At 50.7% G+C, this 27,690-nt stretch overlaps 1 protein-coding gene across 1 annotated transcript; it reads right to left on the minus strand.

Annotated features, from left to right (window-relative positions):
• Positions 1 to 15,210: 15,210 nt before the first annotated feature.
• LOC109738101 (uncharacterized) lies at positions 15,211 to 24,830 on the minus strand. The gene is made up of 5 exons (XM_020297195.1): positions 24,713 to 24,830; positions 24,401 to 24,423; positions 24,259 to 24,314; positions 15,372 to 16,530; positions 15,211 to 15,222 (listed from the first exon to the last, which is right to left on the minus strand). The coding sequence occupies exons 1-5, from the start codon at positions 24,828 to 24,830 to the stop codon at positions 15,211 to 15,213; spliced, it is 1,368 nt and encodes a 455-aa protein (XP_020152784.1).
• Positions 24,831 to 27,690: the final 2,860 nt, after the last annotated feature.

A 27,690-nucleotide genomic window follows, 5' to 3' on the forward strand; every position in this document is an offset into this window, starting at 1 on the left:
AGTAGGGCAGTATTTTTAACCTCGAGGTCATGAATACCCAGTCGTCCTTAGTCTTTGGGGAGGCAAACTACACTCCATTTAGTCGGTCAATATTTCTTCTTTTTGTTATCTCCTTGTCAGTAGAATCTTGATCGGAAATAATCCAATCTATGTAAAGCTCCTTTAGGCAAATGAAAGAAGGAAATAATATACATTTCCATATTAGTTAGCATTGAGTTTATGAGGACCAATCTTCCACCCAGAGATAGCAGTTTGCGTTTCCAACTACATAACCTTTTTTTTAGTTTCTCCTCGACGTGTTTCCATTCAGCATTAGTGAGAAGTCGATAATGTTATCGGTATCCCTAAGTAGCTAATCAAAAACTGGCCTAGCCCGCAGCCAAACAAATCAGCGTACAGGTGGGCCTCGTCTGTTGCCTCGCCAAAATAATACTATTCACGCTTATGGAAGTTTATCTTAAGACTCGACAAATGCTCGAAGGCTGACAAATTAATTTCATATTTCACGCTTTATCAAAGTCATGATCCATAAAGAGAATCGTATCGTTGGCATATTGAAGGATAGCAAGTCCACCATTTACAAGGTGACTAACTACCCCGTCAATTTGGCCATCAACCTTTGCACGCTCAATCATGGCAGCTAGCATATAATCTAGTATATTAAATAGCATGGATGATAACAAGTCACCTTGTCTCAATCCTTTTTTCATTTGGAAGTAGTAGCCAAATGTCATCATTGACTTTAATGGATACACTCCCTCCAGAATTGAATCTATGGATTAGACCACGCCACTCTGCAGAGAAGCTTTCATTTCGAGAGTATTGGATAAAAGACTAATTGACTTTATCATACGCTTTTTCGAATTCAATTTTGAGAATTATCCCATTCAACTTTTTCTGATGTAGTTAGTAGACTACTTCATGAAGGATTACAACACCATCTAAGATGTTTCTACCCTGCATGAACGCAGTCTGGGAGGGACGAACCACATGGTTAGCCACCGAGTTTAGCCTAATCATCACAACTTTATTGAAAATTTTAAAACTAACATTAAAGAGACAAATAGGTCTATATTGTAGTATCCTTACATCCTCATTAACCTTAGGTAATAAAATTATCTCACCAAAATTTAGGTGGAACAATTGTAGTTGTCCAGCATGGAGATGGCTAAACAATTCTAGAAGGTCCGGTTAGATAACCTCCAAGAAGTTCTGATAGAACTCAGCTAGAAAACCATCCGGATCCAGGACTTTATTGTGTTTCATTAGAAAAACCGCCTTATTTACCTCCTCCTCGGAGTAGGGAGCTGTTAGAAGGTTATTTTCGTCAACACAAACCTGGGGAATATCATCTATTCGGGACTAACGCAACGAGAATTTACCCTCTTCTGGAACCCCAATCGGATATTTATAATATTTAGTAATGTAAGATTTAAGTTGAGGACATGGTGGTGTGGCTTGGATATGAGGACGAGGTCACCAGAAAGAGGGCTCCATCGGCATCGCAGCCTTCTGCGAGGCCGGGTAGGCGAGCTTGCTCGCCTATTAGGAGGTGGTGGATGCGGAGTTCGCAACGGCCGGTGCTGGCATTGATATCCTGGATGGCGAAACGCCAGCCAAAGGAGGGGAAGAAGGTGAAGTAGGGGTCTGCATGGGCTAAGGTGATGCGTGAGAGGCGGAACCGGAGGAGGCTGCGGAGGGAGACGTTGAAGAGAGCTATGGAGGCAGAGTTCTTACGGGGGACAACAAGGAGCGGGCCTTGGGTGGCGAGGTTGGATGGTGGGGGCGGGCGCGATCAATGGGATCAACTCCTTTGGGAAGTACATCGAACACGAGGCTGTTTCTTCGGGGTTTGTGGCCAGAGTGATTGAGCTGGTAGTGGAGGCGAGGGTGGTGGTCCAGGCCCATGACAAAGTCCTGGTCCAGCGCCTCGCTCACGTCTCCATTGCTCGTCCGCCTCACTAATGCATCAGCAAGCCGAGTGCGGGTTGCGTCGCGTAGGGATGGCGGCCTACCTTGATTGTTTCTTTCCACTTAATCTTATCATGTCACGACCAATTATACGGATATGAGGAGTGAGAGAAAGTGTGTTTGTGCATCGATGAGGACCCAAACCTGTTATGGATTCCATGGCTGCCAAAATTCGTCACAGTGTGGCAACAACACCCAGCCAAGCAACCCAACGGATGGTGCTTCACCGAGGACGACGACCCAGTGATCACAAATTAGCACCTTGGGGTACTGAAAAGCTGAAACTAAAGGGCGGGACACGTCCTTTGACCGGATAAATGAGGATGTCAGTGTTGGTCTGCATTTGATGTAAATTGACCACGGCCATACATGCACATGACTTGGCTCAGATTCTGAAAAGGCAAAACCTTAGGCAGCATTCGTGTACCCAAAGGGGAGAGTTACCGGAGTGGAAGGCGACATCATAAAGATCCCAATATACTATTGAATTGGACATGTGTGGCACCTGCACAATTACTAGTGTCCGATAAAGTTAATAGAGATGATAAAGCTGAACTGCTGTGGTAGGTGGGCCATCTAATAATTGTACGTAATCAAGTTGTAATTTTTTTTCGTGAATACGCAAAAGGCTTGCGTATCATTGCATTGATAGGTAGAATGTTAGCAAGAGTTACATTTACAGAGAGATGGGGTGGTGGCTGTCGAGCATGGGCGCAAGGATGGCATGCAACGACCGCCGCGGCGCACGCGGCGGCGGGGGGGGGGGGGGGGGGGGGGGGCGCCTACCACAACGGCCCTAAGCAACGTCTCTGGTAAGATGAGTGCCAATCCTGAGGCGCCCCCGCGTGCCTAGAGTCTCGCTTTCTCACGGATGTCATTGTTGGCGCGGCTCACAGAGGGGTGGTCGCTGTTGAAGACACAGCCATTGCGGTGCTTCCATAGCCACCATGCCGTGAGGATGGCAATGGAGGCGAGCCCGCGTCGAAGGCTACGAGGTGTGGCAGCGAGGGCCGAGGTCAGCCAGGCGATGAACTCCTCGTCTTGGTCTGGGATGGTGGCGGTGGAGTGACACCAGGAGAGCACCTCATGCCATACCTAGCGGGAGAAGGAGCAGCCCGCGAGAAGGTGATGCATCGTCTCTGGCTCCTGATCACAGAGAAGATAGGTAGCCTCATGGGGTAGATCATGACGCGCGAGGCGGTCGGCCGTCCAGCATCGTCCAAGCAGGGCCAGCCATATGAAGAAATTGATGCGTAGCGGCGCCCACGATTGCCAAGTGATGCGCCAGTGGGGGTCCTCGGTGGATCCAGAAAACAGGGCCTGGTAGCAAGATTGCGCGCTATAGGAGCCGGAGCGAGACCACCGCTAGGATAGCGTGTCCGGTGCGTCGGAGAGAGTGACTTGCCGCAGGCGCCGCAAGAGGGAGACATACTGGAGCGCCATCTCGATGCCGAGGGCGCCCTGGATGTCCGTGACCCAGGCACGGTTTTGGAGGCCGTCGCGTAAGGAGAGGGTCTTGCGCCGCCGTTTGGGAACCTTGGCATGGACAAATGGCGCGATCCCGGTGATGGACTGACCATCGAGCCAGTGGTCCTCCCAAAATTTGCAGATCCGCCCGTCGCCAATGGTCCAGGAGGTCGATGCTCTGAAGATGGCTTGGACGTCGGGGCAGTGTGGGAGATGCAGGTGTTGCCAGGCTCGTGAGGTGTCGGTCTTCTGTAGCCAGAGCCATCGGGTGCGGAGAGAGGTGCCTAGTCGCTGGAGGTCGGGGATGCCAAGGCCGCCTAGGGAGATTGGCCGGCTGACCCGGCGCCAACTGACGAGGCAGTGGCCGCTGCTCGTGTCCTTGCGGCCGTACCAGAGGAACCTACGGAGTAGGCGATTAACCTGCTTGAGGACGGAGCTGTTAAGAGCCAACACGAGCAGTGTGTGCACGGGCATCGCGGAGAGCACATGCCTGCACAGGGCTAGCCGGTCACCACACGACATCAGGGACGCCCACCATGGCGAGAGCTTGTGCTCAAGCTTGTCGAGGAGTGGCTGTAGGGCGTTGGCGCTGATCTTGCGGATGGACAGAGGCAGTCCGAGGTATGTCGCCGGGAACTCTTTGAGCGGGCAGGCGAAGCCGGAGGTGATCACGGCACGGTCGTCCGGGGAGCATCATATAGGCGAGGCCGCACACTTGGCGAAGTTGGTATACATCCCAGAGGCCGCCCCAAAGATGTCAAGCAGACGACGGACGGCGGACAGGTCCTGCAGGTCCGGACGGCAAAAAATGATGACGTCGTCGGCATAGAGAGAGATCCTCGAAGCCATGTGTCGCGAGGTGAGCCGCTGGAGCACGCCGTCGGCCACCGCTCGGCAAAGCAGGTTGCTGAGGGTGTCGATGGCCATGACGAAAAGCATGGGGGACAGAGGGTCACCCTGGCGGAAGCCGCAACGATGAAGGATGGGGGGGCTGGGACGCCATTGTCGAGGATGCGTGTGCTAGCCGTGCCGAGCAGGATGCACACCCATTCGCACCAACGTCGGCCGAAGCCGAGGTGGCGGCGTGTGTCGAGGAGGAAGGCCCACGAAACGGAGTCGAACGCGCGGGCAATGTCGAGCTTGAGCATGACACGTGGTTGCTTGAGGTTATGGAGCTGCCGGGCGGTCTGCTGGACCAGCAACAAGTTGTCGTGGATGCACCGGCCCGCGATGAACGCGCTCTGGTTGGTGGAGATCATATCACTGAGCTTCGGCGCGAGGCGGAGAGACAGCACCTTGGCGAATAGCTTGGCGAATAGGTGGATCAAGCTGATCGGGTGGTAGTCAGAGAGCGTGGCGGCGTCGGGCTTTTTTGGGAGAAGACTGAGCAGGGCCTCGTTCAGATGTTGAAAGACAAGGCCGTTGAAGGAGTAGAGCTTGTTGAACGCATCAACGAAGTCGTCCTTGATCGTAGGCCAAGATGCACACAGGAACTCGGACGTGAACCTGTCGGGCCCGGGGGCTCTTCCCTTCGGCATGCATTTGATGGCGTTCCAAATTTCCTGCTCAGAGAACAGGATCTCAAGGTCTTGCAGGTCGAAGGAACGCGGGTCGAGGCCATCCAAATCGATGGAGGAAGTTCTTTCGCGGCCAGATCCAAGGATGTCGGAGTAGTGGTTGTAAGCAGCCTCAGCGATGGCAGCGTGGCCGGAGACGGTGGTATCGCCCACCTGAAGCTGATGGATCGCGTTTTTCCAGGATCGGTGCACGGCGTGGATGCGGAAGAATGCCGGGTTAGTGTCGCCACCTTTGAGGAAGTTGAACCGCGTGCGTTGCCGTGCCAGGGACCGCTCGAGAGAGGCGAGGCCAATGTAGGAGGCCTTGAGCTGCCGACGTATCCAAGCCTCGGCAGCGGAGAGTGGCCGGAAGTCCAGCGCCGCGTCGAAGCGGGTGATCAGCTCACGGGCAACAGAAAGTTGAAGCGAGACGTTGCCAATCGTTTTGGCACTCCAACTTTGCAGATGCTTGGCGGTGGCGCGTAGGCGCGCATAGATGTGACAGAATGGATCCGGCTCGTCGGGGGAAACTACCCACGCCTCGGCCACAACTTTGTGGTAGCCCGGCAGCTTGGGCCAGAAGCGTTCGAAGTGGAAGCGCCTGTGGCCGGAGGAGCACGGCATAGCGTCGATGATGAGCGGCGCGTGGTCCGAGGCGGCGGAGGAAAGACAGCGTAGCATACAGCTTGGGTGGTCGAGCTCCCAGCCAACGGTGCAGAGAACTCTATCGATGCGCTCGAGGGTGGGAGCCTCGCGTTCATTAGACCATGTGTAGCGCCGGCCGTGGAGATATATGTCTCGAAGTTCCTCGTCGGTGATGAAATGCCGAAAACGTCGCATAGAGGGGCGATGGAGGTTGCCATTGTTCTTTTCTTCGGGGGAAATGATATGTTGAAGTCCCCACCGAGGAGCCACGGGCCGTTGCAAGTGGCGCGCATGTCGTGCAAATCCGAGAGGAACACGATCTTGGCGGCCTCATCTTGAGGTGCATACACGCCAGTGATCCACCAGTGCGGGCTACCGTCCTAGGGGAAGACGGGCACGTTAATGAAGTGCGTGCCAATGGTGGGGTGGGAGATAGCCACCACGTCATCTTGCCATGCAAGGAGGATTCCTCCACGTGTATCCACGGACGGGAGGAAGAAGAAGTTGGTGAAAGCCCGACCACACGTGTCGAAGACGACGGACGACGAGACGGCAGAAAGTTTCGTCTCTTGGAGGCAAACAATAGAGGGGTTGGCGGAGGAGATGACGGAACGCACGGCGGAGCGCTTTGCCGGCCAGTTAAGGCCGCGTACGTTCCAGAAAATTATGCGTTTGTTGTATTCCATCAACAACGAGTTAAGACCGAGAGGAGGCGCGCGAGCAAGACTAGGCCTCGGCGATGATCAGGGTCGTGGCCGCCGCCGCCGCGGAGGGGTTGGCCGGCACCTTCCATCCATGGTAGTTAGCGAGCGCAGCAATCGTGTCAGCGGCAAGTGGCCGGTCGAACATGCACGCGTAGCGGTCGAGAAGAGCATCTGATAGGGGTTCATCATCCTGAAGGAGGCCGAGGCGCCGGAGAAGTACACGTTTGGCCTTCATCTCCGATCCGTAGCCCATGTCCGTCTTGGCAATGCGATCACTCCGGGGTGGAGTGAAATCAAGTGGCACTTCGTACCGGCGTCGACGCGGTGGCGGTAGCGGGAGGAGCGGTGTGGGCGCTCTTTGAACCGAGGAGGCGAAGCGCTCTAGACTCGTCTCGGCCATCCGATCAGGATGATCGTCCAGCCCATCGGGGCTGTTGGTGCATGCGCCCGTGACAGGTGTGGGGGCGGGGTTGGCGTTGCATGGAGAAATAATGATGGCCTGGCATGGGTGGGGGCAGGGATCCCCGTCCTCGCAGCTTATTGGCTCACGTCCCACCCGATCAGGTGGCCCGGCAACAGGGGAACCTGCCGTGATGTGAGTAGCTGGTACGCGCGTCGGGAATGGCGCCGACAGGGAGAGATCGGTTGGCTGGCCGCGTGCAGGCATGTTGGGGTCGGCGCAGCCGGTCGTGCCTGGTCCATCAATGACGATCACGGAGGCAGCTTTGTTGGGGAAGATCGCAGCAACAGGCGTGGTGGGCGATGCGGAGGGGGATCCGAGGCAGGGGCTGGGGGGTGTGTGTCGCACGCGGATTGGCGACGGATGTCCTCGCAGGGGGAGCGGCGGGCCACGGGCCTAAGGTGGTGAGCTCTTGTCCTGGTGCGGCGACAACGTCAGCAGGACTGGTGGCGGGCCCTCAGCGGTCACAGGCCGGGTGGGGGTGGGGCGGTGGGGCGTCGCGCGTGTCGGAAACCCGTTGGGCGAGTGGTGGCCCAGAAGTGGGTGGGGGCACCGTAGGTGGGTGGGCCCCCAGGAGTCCTTGCCAGCCGCGGAACGGAGGGCGCGTTCCACGACGGCGACTGCGGTGGCAGGCGGTGCCCGCCAGCAGCTCGCTGCACGGCGATCGGGCAGATGAGCGCCGCGTGAACCTGTGCCGCTGAGGCCACTTGGGGGGCAGTGGCGGGGAGGAGGGACCAGCGTCAGAGTCACTGCCGCCGCCAGGGGAGGGCGCGGCCGGCACAGGCACCGGCAGGCAGAAGTCCTCGGAGAGCGTGACGAAGATTTGGACAGGCTTGCAGAGCGTGTGGAAAGTGAACCGCTTGGCGCGGTCGGGGTCCGCGTCGACGGCAACGGCGTCGGGCTCCGAGAGCAGCAGGTCGGAGGAGCGAGGGATGGCATCCGGGTTGGCGGTCCAAGCCGAGAAACGGAAGCGGGACATGTCGGAGCCGTCGCGGGTGGCAGGGTGCAGATGCTCGATGTCCAGGAACGGCGCCAGCATGGTCTCGACGGCCGAGCGGTGCCACGCCTGGTCAGGGACGCCGACAATCTCAACCTCGACGCGGAAGCGCAGCTGGACGGGTTCGCAGCCTGCGGCGCGGCTCCACGGATGGACGATGAGGCGGAAGCGCGGGGAGCGCAGCCGGCGCAGGGCGGCCCTGGCGCGCCCCTCGGAAGAGGTGAACTTGATAAGAAACTCGTCACGGCCATGACCATGGATGGAGAACGCATCGTCGGTGAGGTCGCACTTGTCACGCAACAGGGCCGTCACCTCCTTGCGCGAGATGCCGGAACGGTTTCCAGCAACGGTGGCCACCAAGGCACGCTCCGCAAGCTCCGTCTCCGCGGCGATGAGGCGAGGGGTGCGGGGTAGGTAGCAGACCGCCGCCGGGCGAAGCGCCGGGTGGCCCGAGAGGACGACGGGGGTCGTGCTGGAGGTGGTGGAGGCGCGGCTGGGCGGTGGGGAAGAGACGGGCGAGGAGTGGCCCCCAGCCCCGGAGGACGCGGGGTGGCTTGGGCCGGCGACACTCGAGCCCGAACGAGCAGGGGACGCCGAGGAGGGCGGCGAGCCTGGGCGCGCGGAGGACTCGCGGAGCCGCTTAGAGGGATGCTCGGCGGAGGATGGCGGAGAGCGCGGCACGGTGCAGTCCCGCGCGACGTGACCGGGGAAGCAGCAGCGCCTGCAGCAGATGGCGCGGCGGCATTCCGAGCGGGGGTGGCCCGTGCTGTAGCAACGCGGGCACTCGCCAGGGGCGGCCGCCGGGGGTATACGACGACCAGAGGCAGGCGCGTTCCGACACCGACGCGAAGAGCGGCGACGGGCGCGCTTGCGGCCGCGGGGGACCTCCCAGGGCGCCTTGAGGGAGGGCACGGCGTCGACAGCAGAGGCGCGGTGGATCTCAGACCGTGGTCCAGGGTGCGGAGCCGGCGGCGAGGCCGCCTCGGAGGACGCGAGGGGCTCGGCGCAGAGCCCGGCCCGGTAGGAGCGCGGGGCGCCATGGCAGCCAGATCTGACCAGGGAGGGGGGGGGGGCTGGAGTCCAGCCAGCGGAGCCCGCGGCCGCGGCCGGAGGTGGGGGAGGGGGAGGCCATGTGCGTGAGGGGGGGCACCGGAGTGGCAGCCGCCGAGGCTTGGTGGTCGCTGTGGTCGGAGCGGCCGTCGGCGAGGGAGCGGGCTAGGGGAGCGGGCTAGGGGAAATGTAGGGATGCCTGTTCCACTTTTGAGCCCCTATATAACGAGCACTGATTCAGCAGCTAGTATGAGACATGATCTTTTCCAAGGAGTTGCCGCTTTCCCGCGAACCAGCACGGTGAATCAGTTAGCAACTAGGACAGTTCATGGGCGGTCATAGGAATGGGAGGAATTGGGATCAGTTCTATAAGAATGTCTGGCAAGTATAGGATTGAAATTCCAGCGAGATCAATCTTCCTAGAGGAATGGTTCAGTTTCGAACAAGCATTTCGTGTACATAGCCTAGTTTTGCTATCTTAGAAGAAATGAAGAATTACATTGGAAATAGTTAATAGGTGTAAAGGCTTGGGGACTGACTAGACCGAGTTTCTATTTCGAAAAGGGGATGATCCCGGCCTCTGCATCACATGATAACACAACCATTTTATTAAATGTAGATAAAGTTCAAGTCATCGATTATTAGCCAGTAATACAAATTAAAATAAAACATGACCACAACCGGTCGGACCCAGGCAGGCATAGCTCATCCACGTAATCTACGAGCAGCTCACCAATCAAACTAGTTGAGTAAACCCTGCGCAACTGTTTGCAGCTGGCTATACCCAGAGGCTATAAGTGTCCGCGTGTTCACATGATGGAGTAATGACCATATATGGATGGAAGTCATAGGTCTACAGATAATCTGGAAGTAATTATGAGTAGATGATTTGTTAAAAACTCAGTCATTTCAACAATTCCATATTGCCCAGGGAATGAAACAAACTCCCACATGGATATGTCCCTTCAACATATGATGAATACCACTCAACTAGTTTCCAAATAAATTTGGGATACTCATTGGCACTGCTAAATTGTAAGTAACATGAATCGTGTGTTAGATCAAGATAGTAAATGGACATGACGGAAGTAAATGATGAATTGTCTCCTTCTAATCACAAAACAACATTTTTGCTACCATGACGATTACGTTTAGTCTGACTGGTTTTAGACTAGTCTGCAAAGCATCATTGAGCTGTGTAGTGGTTGAGAAGATGGCTAATGGACAAGAAAAACAATCATACAAGGAATATTAATACTCCCACCGGCCATACTAACGATCGATGATTTAGTAAAAAAAAAGTTGTATTGAATCAGCGACAATCAATATGATCAGAAGGAGTATTGTTAATTTCAGGAAAAAAAATCTACCAACAAGTAAACACGCGAGAGAAATTCTACTAATGAGTGCACTATCCTAACTGCAATTTTGTTTAACTTAGGGGACAAGTGCACATATCACTCTTCTGTAAAAAATTAAAAAGGGAACAATTCAAGAGTATCTTAGCGCATCTCTAGCAGATCCCGTAAACCGGGCCCCTCCGCTATAATAACCGCCTGTTTGCGGGATCCATCCCGAATAGATCCTCCAAGTCCGTCCTTCCCGAAAAAAAATTTGGGGTCCCGCATCCGCGACCCCAATTCCTCTATGTGTGCGGGACTTCACCTTCCTTTTACAGTATCCTCTATCCTTGGCGGGAGGGGAATTTCAGCGCCAACCGCTTCCCTCGCAGCCGGTGCCACGACCTCCCGAGCTCGATTCCGGCCAAATAGAGAAGGGCCGCATCTCGACGCAGCCGGTGCCCGCCCACAGTCTTGAAGCTTGATCCCCGCCACCGGTTCACCCCCACAATTGCTCAGCTGGAAGCCCGGGTGTGGGCGCGCACCAGTAGATCGGCCGTGGGCACGCAGCAGCGGCCGGTGAGGGCGAGGGCGTGGGCGCACAACAGCAGGGTGGACGAGCGGCGGCGGCGGCGGCTGCTCCAGCCTCGGCCGAGCAGAGGGCGGCCGACGGAGGGCGTGGGTGCGCAGCGGCGGCGGCTCCGGCCGCCGGCGGGCACGCAGCAGCAGCGGCTCTACGCGCGTGCATGCAGGAGCAGCTAGAGCTTGGCAACGCGCGGGCACGCAGGAGCAGCAGCAGCAGCTCGAGGGTCGAGGCGGTCGGAGCATGCAGCGTTGCATTGGAGCGGTCTCGACCCAATTGTAATCTAGATTTTGTTTTTAAGGTGTTTTGTGCTATTTTCTATGGATCCTGTTGTGAATGTAACTACTGACAAATGGGCTCTATGTCTGACATTAAAGATTTTTACGGAATCTATTCTATGAAAGCACATGCCATACTGTGAAAACGTGTAAAAATTGCTTTGTGGGATCCTCTAAATGATTTTTTCGGGATGAGTGTTTACATGATCTGTTAGACATGCTCTTAGACCTTCCCTTAGGGGTTGTTTGGATAGATGGTTTGTAGAAAATCCGTTTTATATAAACTAGGAAAACGGCCTAACAACCTAAAACCACGTTTGGCTAGCCTAACTAATCTGTGGATATGGAAAACCGAATTTTCTATAACCCAGAATTTCGTGTTTGTGGAAAAACGACTATTAGTGGTTTTTGTAAAAACTCGATTTGTGTATCCTTGTTCCTTGTTGCCGATCCCGGCGGGCCCGTTCATGAGCGAAGAGAAGCTACCGAGGCTGGTGGCCATTGCCACGTCCTCACTACATATCGTCGGCCTGCTCGAGGGTCAGTGAGACGACGGCGGCTGTGATGGACTCACCGGTGAGTCGTATAACGTAGTCGTACTCGTACGTCCTCGTCTGGCCGCCGTGCCACGGCTGCCGCGTCCTCCGTGTCGTCCGTCCTGGTCGTCGTCGCAGCCGCCGAGGTCAGCTCGTTGAGCGTCGTCGCCGCCGGCACGCGACAACAAAGCAGGAGGAGACATATATGGCTGCAGCTTGGCATCGACCAAAGGGTTTGCACCAGTGGGCACAAGCTTTTCTCGTCCTTAACCCCAACGGCGAGGGTGCATAGCCACAGGCAGGGGCGCCATGGCCATGAACGCCGACGTGCATGCAGCGTGAACGACCAAAAGGAAGGTGGATCCGAGGAGGCTTTTGCCATGAATCCTGTTGTGTCTCTCGCGTACGTGTACGTTTCGTACATTTCGCAGCCGGTTGCAGATGCTTGCCCATGGTAGCAACTTTCTACGTGTGCGTGTACGCGGCCGTCCGGCGAGATCAACTACCCAGCTCCATTACCTGCGTTTCATTGACGGAAAGTCGAGAATAAGAAGATCGCCGGAGAATAGGGAACTGGACAAACACACTTTTCGACCCAAACGTGGTCTTCTATAAACTGACTATTAACAAAAAAGTTAGTAAAACCGGTTTTCTTAAAAATCAGGTAAAAACTCGTTTTTTATAAACTCAATGCTAATATTTGTTATCCAAACAACCACTTAGTTTCATTTCTTAGTGCAATCTCCATAGCGCTTTATTCCAATAACGCACAATCTTGGGTAGCTCAACAAAACAAACAATTTTTTTTTCAGATATATAGTCGCTCACTCGCTCTTCGCACCCAACGTCCTTTCGTTTCAGTTCATTTCACAGAAGATGACAAACACACGAGGGTCGTCATTCGTTTACACACAAAAATGTGCAGCAAAGCGAAAGCAAACTAAGCAACCCGGTCGACAAGAAGGTGCCGCTGCTCCTCCTCGACAGCAACCCGGTCCACAAGGTGCCGCTGCTCCTCCACAACGACCTCGCCGTCGCCGAGTCGCTCGTCGGGGCGGGCGGATGGGGGCTAGACGTCGGCACCCGTTGAGGAGGAGGTGTCAGGTTCGGATATCCATACCCTGCTTCACATGTAGGCACCACGTAGCCGAGAAACGCAAGCACAAGAGCGAGCTTGGCCATCATTGTCATGGGCTGTGCCTGCTTCGTCTGTGTAAGACGCTGGGTGCTCACCATGGCCACTTATAGCCTACTGTCAGCTCCAAGATGAGAGATACAGAGATGCACCGAACGCTGGTTGCGCTACAGCTAAAGCAGTTGACATCCCTCTGCAGTCCAAAGCAAGACAAAGTCTCTGCTTGACACCACGTTCAGCATTAATTGCGACTAGCCATCGATCATTGGCTAACGACAACGACACTCGAATATATAACATAGAAGCTGATCAACACACAAGATTTATTTGTTTACACACGCAACGTGAGTGTACAGAAAAATGAGAGCAAACGACTACGAGCCCACCAAACGAGCCATGGTTCTCTTCGCCACGAGTATTTAACAAAAAACTACCACAATTCGTCAAACCGTGCCCACAAACTATGACTTTACAAATTTTTTCCGAAAACTACCACTTTCTTACTAATTTTTCCCTAAGAACTACCATCTCTGTAAATCAACCGATTCGTCCATTTTAAACGCGCTTAGGTCCACTTCACAAATGCAATCAGGTCCCTACAATTTTTTTAACAGCAATCGGGTCCCTGTAATATAAAATAAAAAGCAAACAGGTCCGCCCGAAAGCTCGTCAGCGGTGGCGGCGGCAGCAGCAAGCAGAGGCATGCGGCAGTGGCGGCGGCAAGCAACGGCGGTGGCAGAAGCAAGCAGCAGCTGCGCACGGCAAGCGGGAGCCACAGCAGCAGCAAGCGGCGGCCGCGCATAGCTAGCTAGATCTGGCTGGCCGCAGTGCGTGCGCGGGCTAGCTAGCTAGCTAGCTCTGGCTGCGTCCCGTCGTGAACGGAACCGATTCCTCTAACTTAGCTACTGTGAAGTTAGGAGCCTAACTTGGCCACATTTCATCCGTTGGATCTTAGAATAAATGGCCGAGATCTATCGCTACAGTTCTTAAACAGTGTCAATAGCTACAGGTGACAAACAGTGATTCTAGCTACAGTGCTCGTCCAAACAGTATGCTACAACCCCATGTGAACAGTGCAGAATCTTGGCCATCTATTTCCCATCTGATGGTTCACAGACTAAGTTAGGGTACTGTTTCCCTAACTTCATAGGAGCGAAGTTAGAGGAGCCAGTTCCGTCGTGAACTAGCGGCTTCGGCCGGCCGCGGTAACCGCGTGAGCTAGCTAGCTCACGACGGACGCTCCGGCTGGCTGCGCTAATCAGGTAGTATAATTTTTGGCTAATCAGTCATTAAATTGATGTGGTAGTTTCTAGTTAAAGATTAAAAGAAAATTGGTAGTTTTTGATACAAATTTGTAAAGTGGTAGTTCATGGAACGGTTTAATGAATTGTGGTTGTTTTCTGTTAAATACTCCACACTACGGACCGCAAAGCATACTAAATGGGGCTCCCCACATCCATCACTACTTGTTCACTTTGTCGCCGCTGCCGACAACAACTGGGCTCCGAAGCACCGTTTGCTTCCCAGGTCAATTTCTCTTATGCAAGGCAAACCAATAAGACAGGACATGTGAACATCATAGAAATAACAGCATTAGGTTTAACTTAGTACAGATTACTAAAGCAAGCAACGCTGCAACTCCACCATAAGCAAAACATCTCCCTCGGCACCTAAAAATTTGATACCCACGCCTCATAATCTTACAGGGTAATTTATCCAACATCCAGAACCACGGCAACAATCCTCCAACCATACCTAGGCACAGCACACTGAAAAAATAATGTGACCATTGGATTCTTTGCAGCAGCAAAAGCGACATTTCTCATAAACCTTCCAACATCTCTTATCCAAATACGACGACCAAAGTTCTGAGGCAGCTACGACTTAGCTAAACAATGGGCATCTACATTGGAGACATGACCTTCACAAATAAAATCTCTACCTAATATCACACACTTTTGTTAGTCTTAATGTGAACTCCATAGTTTCCCCCCTGAATGGATTTGGCAACCTCGATACAGTGTAAGACTACCTCTGTGCATGCCATTGCTTTCAGGGGCGTCCGATCCATGATGCAATCAAACTAAATAGATAGAGACAATAGCAAGGGGAAGGGCTGTGTATATTGATAATTAGTTTGTACCGACCTTGTGTTCCCTCCGCACGACCTTGCGTAGGAAGGAAATTCTAGCTTCCGCTCATTGTAGGAGTGAACGAAGCGACACACACTACCAAGGCCTTTCTATGCAATCCCAACAAGACATTTAATTAGATTGCAATCTCCCTCTACAGCATGTATGGGTTCTATTAAGGGAAGTAATGGTCTACATTCATTCCCTAAATATCCATTTCATTAGATGTTGCTGTCATCAATCAGAGAAAAAGCAAACCATGCCCCAAAACTAATTCGATGGACATTACTGTCAAATATTTGAAAAAGTCAGTAAGCGGGATGTCCATTCATACACAACTTCATAGACATTTGTTGCTAAAGAATAACCTGAATATTTTGATTAACAAACATAAAATGCAAAAGCAATCCATTAAGAAGTCACAAGTGAGCAAATATGTACCTTGAGAATTCTGGGCAGTTTTTATCCGCATTGTACTGCATCAACAAATGCTTGGAAGGATCCAAGCCAGTGGTACACAATCCTCCCATAGTGCTCGCCCTGGGTAGTCGGCGACAATTTCATACGAAGATCTATCAGCCAAAGAATACTCGCTCCAATTCCCAAAGCTTCCAGTAAAGTATAAGCAGTCTCTTCGAAGTCCCGGATGATCTGGACCAAGGCAACCAGCAAACTCATGCCTATTAAAGAACAAGCTACAACCACCAACGCTATGTGTCCTCGACCACTTCCTCCCCCCGGATTGCCACTCGAAAACACGATACAACTTGGTTTTGACAATTAGCAATAGCTCACCATGACACTCTGCGAGCCAGGCCACCGAACTATATGGAATTGTCTGTGCGCTAAGTTCATCACCAAGAAATGACAATACCACCGAATTGTTGGCAAGCTTGACAACAGCAAGGCGATAATTTGGATAAATCAACGCGTAGAGGGTGCCTTTCACGAAAATCAGACTGTAAAGGTGGTAGCCTTCATCGCACCAAGCCACTTGCCACTGAGCATCCGCAATGCGGCAGTAGTAGATGTCACGGTGCCATGGCGTGAAGGCGAGGACGAGGTCGCCAGAAAAGAGAACACCTCCAATGGGTCTCGTCGGGGGATGGGCCAGGCTTGCTCGCTCACCTGTGAGGAGGTTGCAGATGCGAAACTCGGGGCGGCTGGTGGTAAAGATGTTTCTGATGGCGACACGACAGCCGAAGGAGTAGAAGCAGGTGCGGGTGACTTCTTTGGGGGTGAAGAGCCGGCTGAAGCAGGTGGAGCTGCGGCGTGCATGGGCCACGGGGCTGCGCGGGAGGCGGAAGTGGAGGATGCGGCAGAGGGGGACGTGGAAGAGCGCTTCCGAGGCAGAGGTCTTGTGGTGGACGAGGAGGAGCGGACCCTGCGAGGCGAGGTTGGACGATGACAACGGGAGGTGAGCCCGGTAGGCGCAACAGGCGGTAACGAGGGCGAAGAAGTCCTCGAGGGTCGTCAGCCGGCTCGCGATCAATGCGATGAGCTCTGGTAGGATGTCCGGCGATGGGAGTCGGTTTCTTCGGGGTTTGTGGAGGGTGAGGAGGAGGACGTGGTGATTGTGGAGCCGAGGGCGGTGGCCGGCAGCGAGGACCTCGTCCGGCGGTTCTCCGACTTGGCCTTTCCCATGCCTCGCCGCCGCATTTGCACCGAGTGCGGTACTGGATATGGTGAATGTTGACGTCTAGATCCTTGACATTAGTTTCGAAAAGGTGTGGTGGAACCCGGGTGCCCCGACACCCTGTTATCCAGCTGGTCCAAAGACTTCAAGATTCGTGCCAGCCACTGTCCAGCAGCAGGGACTTTGCAGTAGCAACGTAATTAGCATGCTTTTTTAAGCAGAAAACAACGACGGGAGGAGAGACAGGTATGGCAGGACTAGGCCTGGCAGGAGGTCTTGTGCTCCACACTGATGGTTGAAGTGACAACACATAGACGACGGTGCATGCGCCCATCCTGTAGCAAGCTCACGGGTGAGACAGAGCTAATCACGTGAAGTGCTACCAAAAAGTGAACACCCTTCCCATCTCCCCCCCCCCCCCCCCCCCCCCCACCCCCACCCACTCCAACTCTCTGAAAAGTTGTCTTTAAATAAACTCTCTAAATTGCTTTGACTTGCATGCACGGCCACACGTTGTGCCTCTCTCCTAAAAACAGTCTCACAAGTTCAGAAGTTCAACACCTCCACTTTTTCCTCTGTAAAAATGCGGCAGCCAACACAAAATAACAAATTGTTTTTTATGGCAGCAACGGAATATAACAAATTGTTTTTTAATGGCAGCAACGGAATAATAAATAGATGATGTGTGGCACTTGCTTCCGTTTTTGTTTCCATTCAGAGGCCGGACATGTTGCATGCGACAATGGTCTGGCGCTGACAGGGAGAAGGAATATGTTCACTGTTCCTATGAACAGTGACTGGGGCCTTCTCGTTTGATAGGTTCTGCCGCTTGGTATTACTGTACAGGTAGACCTGCAAATCAAAACAGGTTCGCAGACCTCGGCTCGGATCGCTAGGTGAGCAAAGGCCACCGAACGGACAAGATAGCAGGGTGCCCCGACTCCCCCGGGAGTTAAAAATCCATTCTCCATTAGTTTTCCTGCTGTACGTTACGTGGTTAGATTCTGTTGAAATTCTGTTGTACATCACCTCCTAATATCTAGGATCTGCTCCAACGCCAGGCCTCCTAATATCTAGGGTTCGGTTTGCCGTCTCTCTCGAGGCATATATGTGTCAGGCGTGTACATCGTGACTGAATAACACGTCAGAGAATATGTGAGTCTAACTGTGAATGCCATTTTTTTAGGGATCCTGGCCATGTTTCATTAGAGGTTTTTTTCTTTGAGAAAAGTTTCATTAGAGGTCTGTCGATGGTCAGGGCCGGGTTGGGGTATTGGGCTTTGTCCATCCAGTTTGTCTCATTCGTTGAATTTGACGAAGTGATTTGTCAAAAAGGATAGACAAAATAAAACGATGATTTCTCTCAAAAAAATAAAAATACAGGGATGATCCGATCAACATGCTTCTTTTCCTCTTTTTTTTGCGAGGGAACATGCTTCTTTTCTCGGTCTCAAACTCTCAATATAGCGTAGTGCTGCAAGTGACGGCCTCAATACATCACCTGAATATTCATTCCATTAGCTAACCCGCAAAGCTCAAACCTAATACATCATCTCTTTTTTTTAGGAAGGCCACCATGGCTAGCTTTATTAAAACTTAAATAATGTTTACATCGGCTATGAGCTTACTGACAATAAAGTCAGGGGGCTCGTCCAACCAACTAAATGAAGTCTTATTATAGTAACTAAAATGAGCTAGCATATGAGCCACTTGATTACAAGATCTATAACAATGCTTATAAACGACCTTCCTTATTGAAGTACTAGTGTCCAAACATTCTGCGAATGTTGCCTCCGCCGAGTCCCACCATATGGTTTGTCCATCACAATAATTGATTACTTGCAAAGAATCTGATTCAGCTTCTACCCGGTTACACCCAAAGGAGTTAGCAAAAATCAGCCAGTCTTGCATGGCCAACGCTTCTCTTGTTATTGCATCCACCGCAACAGGTATAAACTTGCATTGTGCTCCCAAGAAATTACCTTTTGTCATCACGCAGGATAGCCGCCGTAGCACCTACCCCTTCGTCCGAGTAGTACGCCGCATCAACATTTAACTTAATGAACCGAGGGTCCGGCTTACACCACTTTGCTTCAGGGGAAATTCTCACCAGCGATGTAGCCCTCTGATGGTTGCTTGCGATTGATAACACAGAGAGTGCCCACCTCCAAGGGGGAGGAATTGATTCATTGTGCGTCACTTTTCTACGGATCCACCAAAGGTACCAGCCCCCAACGGCTATTACTTGTTTGAAGTTAATTATTGGGTGCATCTCAAGCTGCTGGTCCGGCAATGATAAGATAAATTCCAAGATCGCAGACCCCGATCTATCAACCTGGATCGCTTGGTCGATGATATTTGTGATGCCCAGCTTCGTCCACAAGTGTCGTGCATTCGAGCATAAAAACATTAAATGACGGATATCCTCGGCCCCTTGATGACAGATAGGACAAGCACCATTGGAACCAATGTGCCTGTTAGTAAGTATAGCTCTTAGTGGGATAACTCCTCGCAGTGCTCGCCAACAAAAAATCTGTACTTTACGTGGAATTTGAAGTTTCCAGAGAGTATTCCACACTGCCCGAGTGGTAGAGCTACCAGGGTGTCCCATCGTATTTGCATGCGCCCGAAAACTATGCATCCACTGCATATGATATGCACTCTTTACTGAGAAAATACCTGTCCTGTTCGGGTGCCATGCCATAAAGTCATCAAAACCATGCAAGTGTAGTGGAATCTGAATAATTCTGTGGGCATCCACTGGATCGAATAAACTTGTTATTGGCGCCTCATCCCACGTATCATTAGCCATATCTATTAATTCACAAACTTTGGTTAGGACCGTTTGACCCCTCGGTGATATCACCATTCTATCCGGACTAGAGGGAATCCACGGACCCGTCCATATATTAACATGTTCACCAGTCCCAATCCTCCAAATGTATCCTTTCTCGAAACTTTCCAACCCCTTCAAAATACTCTGCCATGTGAAGGACGACCCATTTTTTGGTGTAGCATCAATAAGGGAACCATTTGGGTAATATTTTGCCTTGAGAACTCTCGCAACCAAAGAATGCGGGTCATTGATCAACCTCCAACATTGCTTGGACAACATTGCCAAGTTAAAAGAGTAGAGGTCACGGAACCCCATGCCTCCTTCACTCTTAGGGATACACAACTTTCACCACGCCATCCAATGCATTTTTTTGGTCTCCTTATCATCACCCCACCAGAATTGTGCAATAGCATCCGTGATCTCTTTATAAATTCCCTTCGGCATTAATTTCTTCAGAGAACTGCTGCTTTTGCCCGGTCTCTCGCCAACAATCAAGAGATTTGATCGTTTCGTAGGACAGTCCGCCCAAGCCATGCACGGCATCCTTCCACTTCCATTAGAAGCCAAGATCAAAAGAAGGGCAGTCATCTATCAAATCCTGGATCGTGGGATCCTCTACATGTACGAGAAGGGCCACTGTCATATTTGGGGTCCTCTGCTGTGTTATTTGCACCGAGCTGATCTGCAGTTCCACTTTTGTCTTCTCGCAAGTTAGGTATGCTAGTGACATTCGAAATTGGCGCAGAACCTGTACCATTACAGTTTACAGTGTTAAGATTGCCTGACGATTCTAGTTTCTGCTCGTTTGCATTGCACATCTCAGATCCTGGGAGATCTATCAATTCCAAGTCCGAAGCACCAAAAGCTGGTGGTTTCATGATGGCCTGATGATTGCTAATACATCATCTCTACTTTCCCGCAAAAATAAAATGAGAGCACCTATTCATCAGTTGACTGAAAACAGAAAAAGTTTCAGTCGATCCATATATCCTAGCCACATTATGTGAGTCCAACGGTTCCCATCTTTCTACTTTTTATTGTCAATGCCTGGCACGTCATCTTCTTCCGCCCAAACAGCCACCTCCCAAACCAAGCCGAACTACCTGTTCTGGTTCACATGGGCCGGTGGGCGCTGCCGCACGCCGGCCACCGTCCACGGCCTTTTTGCTACCGCCTAAGTCCATTCATCTAAAGACTCCTCACTGGCAGCCTTCGCCCCCTTCCTGCCGGCCCCACACGCCGAACAGTCAACCTGCAACTCCCCTCCGTCGAGACTTTGCCGCCTCGTGTCCGACTCCGGTCGTTCCCTTGCGAGGCCTCGTTATCTTCCCCATGCATCATTTCACTAGGCTAGGTTTGTTTAGAGAAGGCCTAGGAAGCCTGTTAATGGATTGGCCCGGGCTGTGCCAAGTACACGAAATCACACGTTGCCATGTCGCGTGCAGTAAGCCGAGTGTAGAAACACAGGTACACGGTTTATATTTGTATAGACCGAGTAAAGAATGTAAAAAGCACGACAAAGAAAGATGACTCGGCTAACTGTCTCATAAGCAGAGTGGGCAGAAAAGAAAGTTCTCAACTTTCAAGCAAAATAGGGCATATAGAAAAAAGGTTCTCGGCTAGGGCTCGGCAATGCTCCATGTCACATGGCAATCACGGACATGGTAGAGCAGGTTATAAGTCGAGTGTGCGTCTCGCATTTCTCAGCTAACCTTAATGAATCCTTTTATTCTTTTTTAGATTAAAAGAAATATGAGCCCTGTAGCCGATAACATGAACTTGGCTTACACGTGGCCTATTTATCCCAAATCTATTTGTTAGTGCAAAAATGATTTTTCATGTGGTACTTTGCATTCATATTTACTTATTGCATTTTATTTCTTTCTCCTTTTTCTCACCCTATCTCTCTGGGCTAGTTTACATCGCCCTTTGCCACAATTTCGTGATCTCTCTCTAGTTAATTACCACCATTTTGCCACTTTAAAATTGTGCGGTATTTCCTTGTACTCTTCACACCCCCTAGTGTACCCATATTTGATCACACGCAAAAGAATAAGTTGCTCGATCCTTATTAACACAATTGGATGAATTCCTTGTTCGGTAAGCCCGGAACCGTCTACCCCCTGGGTTTTCTTCAAAAGGGTTGATTCCATCTAGACTATCCTATATTGTGTGTGTTAAACGTTGTTACGGGTGCATAAGGAAATTCCTATGACCTACTGGACTATCTGGCACAAAAGATCCACACTACATAGAGTGCTAGTCTTGCACTTCGAGACGATGGGAGAGAATCTTGTGAAGGCAACTGATCAATCTTAGTTTGGCATTCCAATATGACCACCCTAAAACAAACCAAGAGGAATTCATCATGGTCTACCCCCTCTCAAGGCCGGTCAAACCTGTAGACCAAGCAGGCCCCATGGATAGGCGCATGATCAAAAATCGTGCGAGGGAGGGTCGGAAACCCACCCCACCCACCCCACCAGCACGTGATACAAAAATTATGTATAAAATGGTGGTGTTATGTTTAAATATCCAATATACCACTTTGATGCCGCAGCTGCTAACAGGACTATCCAGCATGAAGGTTCAGGACTTAGAATGCTAGTCCAGCACTTTGATCCGACGGGAGGGATTCTTGTGAAGATGTTCTCAAACCTTTTTGGACATGTCACTATGGTCCACCCTAATACATACCAAGAGGAATTCACCATGGTCTACCCACTCTTGAGGCCGTTCAAAACCGCACGCCAAGCAGGCCCCATGAATTGCCACACCATCCAAAACCATGCGAGGGATGGATATATATATATATATATATATATATATATATATATATATATATATATATATATATATATATATATATATATATATATATATATATATATATATAATACACACCTTTGATGTTGCACTTGCATCACACACAGGACTATCTGGTACGAAGGTTATGGACATAGAGTGCAACTCCTGCACCTCGAGCCGACAAGAGGGAATCTCGTGAAGACATGTGCTCAAACTCGATTTGACATGTCACTATAGCCGTTCCTAACACAAACCAATAGGATTTCACCATGGTGTATCCCCTCTCAAGGCCGGTCAAAGCCATAGACCAAGCGAACCCCACAGATGGGTGCATCGCCGAAAACCGCACGATGGAGGGTTGAAAAAGCACACCCACCTACATGTGGCCCAAATATTTGTATCAAAGATGTGGTGTGATCTTTAAATAGGACTATTCGTCACAAAGGTTCCTCACTACTTAGAATGCTTGTCCATTGGCGGAGCAAGCCCATTGAGCACTGCTCGACCTTACACATGGTATTAGTTCATTTTAATGATGCATTCTACTCAGACCTCCATCATAATACCAGCGGTTCCCACTTTTATGTAAATTAATGAAGGTGCGGGTCCACAAAATTTAACACCGTTTATTCAATACTCAACTTTGATAATTTACCCACATAATCGTTTATCACTCCCTTAATATCTCAAAAGTATAGCAAGGAATCAAGTTTATTGAATTCAATTATTTAGAAGTTCATGCAAGTTTTTATATATATCACTGATCTACCTATTATTTATATAACTCATGCACACAACCAATTAATATTCAACTCTCTGAAAGGATATAAGTGAAGCAAGAGAATCCTACTCTTTTTCTATATAAAGTACTTAATGGTATGACAAAAGATAAATAAGCTAGAAAATGCCAGAAAAATAGAAACATCTAGCCATTAATTTAGTGTATCCTCAATTAAATCTATATCTATATCTATACCTAATATTAAAGGACGGATCCTTTCATAGTTCTCCATAAGTCACGTGTTTATATCCGTTGATTTTATGTTACCCATAAAGATTGACGGCTGAGATTCAAAAATAGATTTACAGAACAGGATAGAAAAAAACATGCACCCAGGGAATCGAACACAAACCTACCATCCTGATCCCTTTCTGTTTTTTGTTCGAATACTATGGGGAGTCCTAGCAGAACACAACATAATTGCCTCCAATTATACGCCCCAAACCAACGCTTCCTTGTCTGAACCGTGTAGGACTTATAGAGACTAAATAACCGATCGCAAGGCGTACCCGAAGCGTCCAAGTAACCACACGTGACTATTAAATATACACCATCTTCGTGTGCCGCACAAACCAAACCAAACACAACGCAAATCGTCAAAGGGATTGAGCAACAATCTGTCACCAATCGTTAAAATGGAGTCGTCGTTGATCAGGATTAAATCCAGCATTGACCAACTGTTTGTTCTAGAGGCAGCGACTCCAAGTTGCTCCGTTCCCCGAATCAACGGTGGCTTCCGTTCTCGCCGTAGCGTCACTGGATCCTGTGCACCTTCCGCTCCCATTTTCGTCTACCCGAGATTTTCGTCGGTCTCATCCGATCCGGCGCGTCATAGTGGGAGGGGGTCGTCGTTACGAGCGACCTCATCCTCGGAAGTGGCGGCGACAAGCGGATGGTCGCAGTACCGCTGGATTGCAGATCCTGGAGTATCCGGACGCGATGGCACCGCTGCTCCCCTCCCCTGGCGCCACCCCCTCTCCCTCCATGTCGGCCACATCGGCGTTGGGCGTCGGGAAACAGGGACGACAAATGGCTGTTATCAACTCCGTGTCTTTCTATACCAACGAAGATTGTATCGACGGCAAGCTGGCCATCCTACTGGCTACTACAGAAAAAGAACGACAGCAGTGGAGATAGTAGTTGTGTTTCCAGATAAGTTTGTCTCTTTATTGCTTGACGAGGATGATCGAGGGAGTGGACGTCACCCAGCCACCCTGCTCTTCCCCACGATTTTGGGGAGAGGATGTCACCATGGATCTGGACGCCGGCGTGGGTAGGCCGTTCGCTAAGCATGTGCCGAGGTCGTCCCCGCATGGAAGGGCAGCTGCCGCTGAGTTGTTTACAGGAGCTGGGCAGGAACTATGTTATCTGAAGCACGGCCACCGCTCGCCCGTGTAAACTGCAGTGTACAGGGGCAAAAGGAATGAAAGAGATCACATGAAGGTTGTGATGGCTTGGCCGATGAAGCTGCAGGTGATCGGCTACCGAAGCGTGCTGTATCCTGATTCCTGAAAGAACCAACACTGAGAGAGAGACAATAATGATAAGAAGAAAATGGGGCCAAGATTCATAGTTTCTCATCTTGTCCGTGGTCTGACTGTATTATTTTTATGCAAGAAACAGGCAATATAATTTGCAGGACACGGGGAAGTGAAAAATATGAGCTCATGTTTCTTTAGAAGTTTATAAAAGGTGTGTTTTTATCTTGATGTTTATAAAAAGTGTGTTTTAGAGATCCAATCTCCCTCCCAGGTCGCTCCTCCCCCGAGCAGCTCCGGAGGCACTCTGCCCTAGAACTTTCCCCTCCCCTATCTTGGCTCCTGCGGCCGCCGCGGCTGCCGGCACCGGCGGCGGTGGCGGCGCCCAACCCGTCGAAGACAGAGGGCTGGAGAGGCGCCGCGCAGCAGCGCTCCATGGGCGGAGGTGCTGCACTTGCTGGTGGTGCAGGGCTGCGCGGGAGTTATGGCCATGGCCCGAGGTCTTCCGGCAGAGTGGCGTCGTGGAGGTGTTGGCGTGCCACCGGCGGACGTGGTGCTCCGATCTGATCTGGGTCTCATGGCCTGATCTGGGCCTCCGGGCCGATCGAGCCCAATGCGGACGTGCGGGGCTGCCTCTTCTCGACGGCCGGTCCGGCAAGGAGTTGACCGACGGCGTGGGAGCTTACTGGTCTTGCATCTACAGGTGGTTTGGACTTGCTGATCTTCAAGCGCCAAGTCGTTCATCAGCTTCATGTCAGCCTCCCTGGTCTAGACGCCGACGAGTTCCGGCCTTCCCCTCGGAGATTTATGTTGATTGGCGCATGTCGCCGATGGATATCTAGATTGGATTCGTTCCGGTCGTGCGCGCCCTTATCTTCGGCCAATGAGGCTTCATGAGGGCGCGACGCGAAGATTCACGTTCTTTTTGGTGCCATAGGACATGTCTAAATATAGATCTCTATGGTATTGATAGAGGTAGAGAAAGTCATGGCGGCTGCGATCAGCGGTTTGAAATGGCGGAGAGGTGTTTTGGTTGCGATGAAGACCGGCGGCACATGTTCTTCCGTTGTGTTAGGAGTTTGGTGACTTGCAGCTGCAGCCTTGGCAAGAGGGGGTGGCAACACTAGTGGACTACATTTTTGATGGTGCTCCTCGTGTGCCGAGCCTTGATTTTCAGGGTGAAAGCCTAAGGTCTGGCCTTAATTGGTTATACCTGGCAATGGCCTTGTTGTAGGCATTGTTTTTGTGAACTCGATCGGACTCTCTCCGGGTGAAAACCCAAGATCTTCGATCGGGCGACGACAATGTTTGTGCACTATTTCCTTCTTGGAGGCGTTGCTTTTGGAGAATCTCTTTTGTGGCCCGGTTGTTGTCTTCGGTGGTGGTTAGAGTGCTGCTATTGCGAGTTTCAATCACCGTGACGGGGTCCTTGTTTTCATTTTCTCTCTTTTTTCATTTTTGTCTTGGCTGTGTGCATCCTTGATATCTTTGTACATTTTGTTGGTGCAGAGCCTGGATGTAATTGGTATCTTCGTGATATTAATATATTCCCCTTATCAAAAAAAAAAAATAGCGCAATGATTTTTTAGAAGTCCAATTGAGAAAGGTAGCATATTTTTTTCAGCGGTCCACACAGATAGATATTGAACATCACAGATAAATAGCTGAATACCTAGCTGTAGTACCATGAAGTATTTCTTTTGTAGGACAATGTAGTTCTCTATATTTTAATCATACTCCATATAATTAGTTCTGAGTTCACAAGGAATTTGGCTTTTGCCACTATAAGATTGATGAGGATCCGGAACGCATTCAGTGTATCGCTGGTAGTATGACATCAAATCTTGAGTTACTTAATTTCATGCTATTTGAAATGTTTTGTTGTTCATACTTCACCCTTTATATCCGCTGATTTTATGTTAATCACAAAGATTGAAGGCTGAGATTTTTTTTTTCATCCGCCGTTTCCTTAGGATAGACATAGACAAATTCATCCGATAATATTTTTTTGTGAAAAGCTAGACTCAAACCAGGATGACAAGTTCATAGACGGCAGCGCACCAACCAACTAACCCAAGAACTGTTTTTGAAAATTTTAAGGAAGATGACTTCTTATTGGTTGATCATGGGCGATCAATGGGCGAAATTATCGGAGCCCCTGTCGGGGCGATCCGCCGTGGGATTGGATGTGTGCGATAGTGAGCAGAGGGGATGTGATCCAGAGAGAAGGAGAGGACTGAAAACTGGAGAAGAAGGAAAAACAAGATTGAAAAAATAAAGAAATAGGACGGATCCTGGACGGAGAGTAAAGAGGAGCAGCATAACGAAATTAACATGTTCTTCAAAAAACTGTACGAGAAGGATGTTGGCGTGAACCCGCAGAGCCTAATTGACCTTATACCAAGGAAAGTGGAGGCCATACGAATGAAGCTCTGAACAAACACATCTCTGATTCTGAAGTGAGCGATGCTCTATTTCAGATCGGACTCCTGAAAGCCCCTTGCCCAGACGGCTTCCCGGCCAGATTTTTCCAAAGGAATTGGGCTGTGTTGAAAGAGAAGGTAAGTAAGGGGGTGCAGAATTTTTTCAATGACGGTGCGATGCCGGATGGAGTTTTTTTTGCGAAAAAACTTCCAATCTATTCATCTTCAATCATGGCAGTACAACGAACACCAGAAATAAAAATTACATCCAGATCCGTAGACCACCTAGCGACGACTACAAGCACTGAAGCGAGCCGAAGGCGCGCCGCCGTCATCACCCCTCCATCACCGGAGTCGGGCACAACTTGTTGTAGTAAACAGTCGGAAAGTCGTCGTGCTAAGGCCCCATAGGACCAGCGCACCAGAATAGCAACCGCCGCCGATGAAGAATAACGTAGGTTGGAAGGATTCAACCCGAAGACAGAAGAACGTAGACGAACAACGACGAGATGCTGGATGGAGTTAATGAGACCACTATCGCTCTAATTCCGAAGAGCAATGATCCCCAAGGCATCAAAGACTATCATCCAATTAGCTTGTGTAATGTCATTTACAATGTCATTTCCAAGATAATGGTAAATCGACCGCGGCCTTTTCTGGATGACCTCATTCTGAAATGCAAAGTGCGATCATCCCAGGCAGATTAATTTCGGACAATGCAATAATTGCCTTTGAATGTTTTCATAAGATTCAGCATAGTAAGAACCAGAGAGATACCCACTGCGCCTACAAACTTGACCTTGCGAAAGCATACAACCGAGTAGATTGGTATTTCTTGGAAAAGGTGCTAAGGAAACTCGGTTTCGACGAGAAG

Source organism: Aegilops tauschii, chromosome 3 (genome assembly GCF_002575655.3).
Source record: "Aegilops tauschii subsp. strangulata cultivar AL8/78 chromosome 3, Aet v6.0, whole genome shotgun sequence".
Classification (NCBI taxonomy): Eukaryota; Viridiplantae; Streptophyta; class Magnoliopsida; order Poales; family Poaceae; genus Aegilops; species Aegilops tauschii.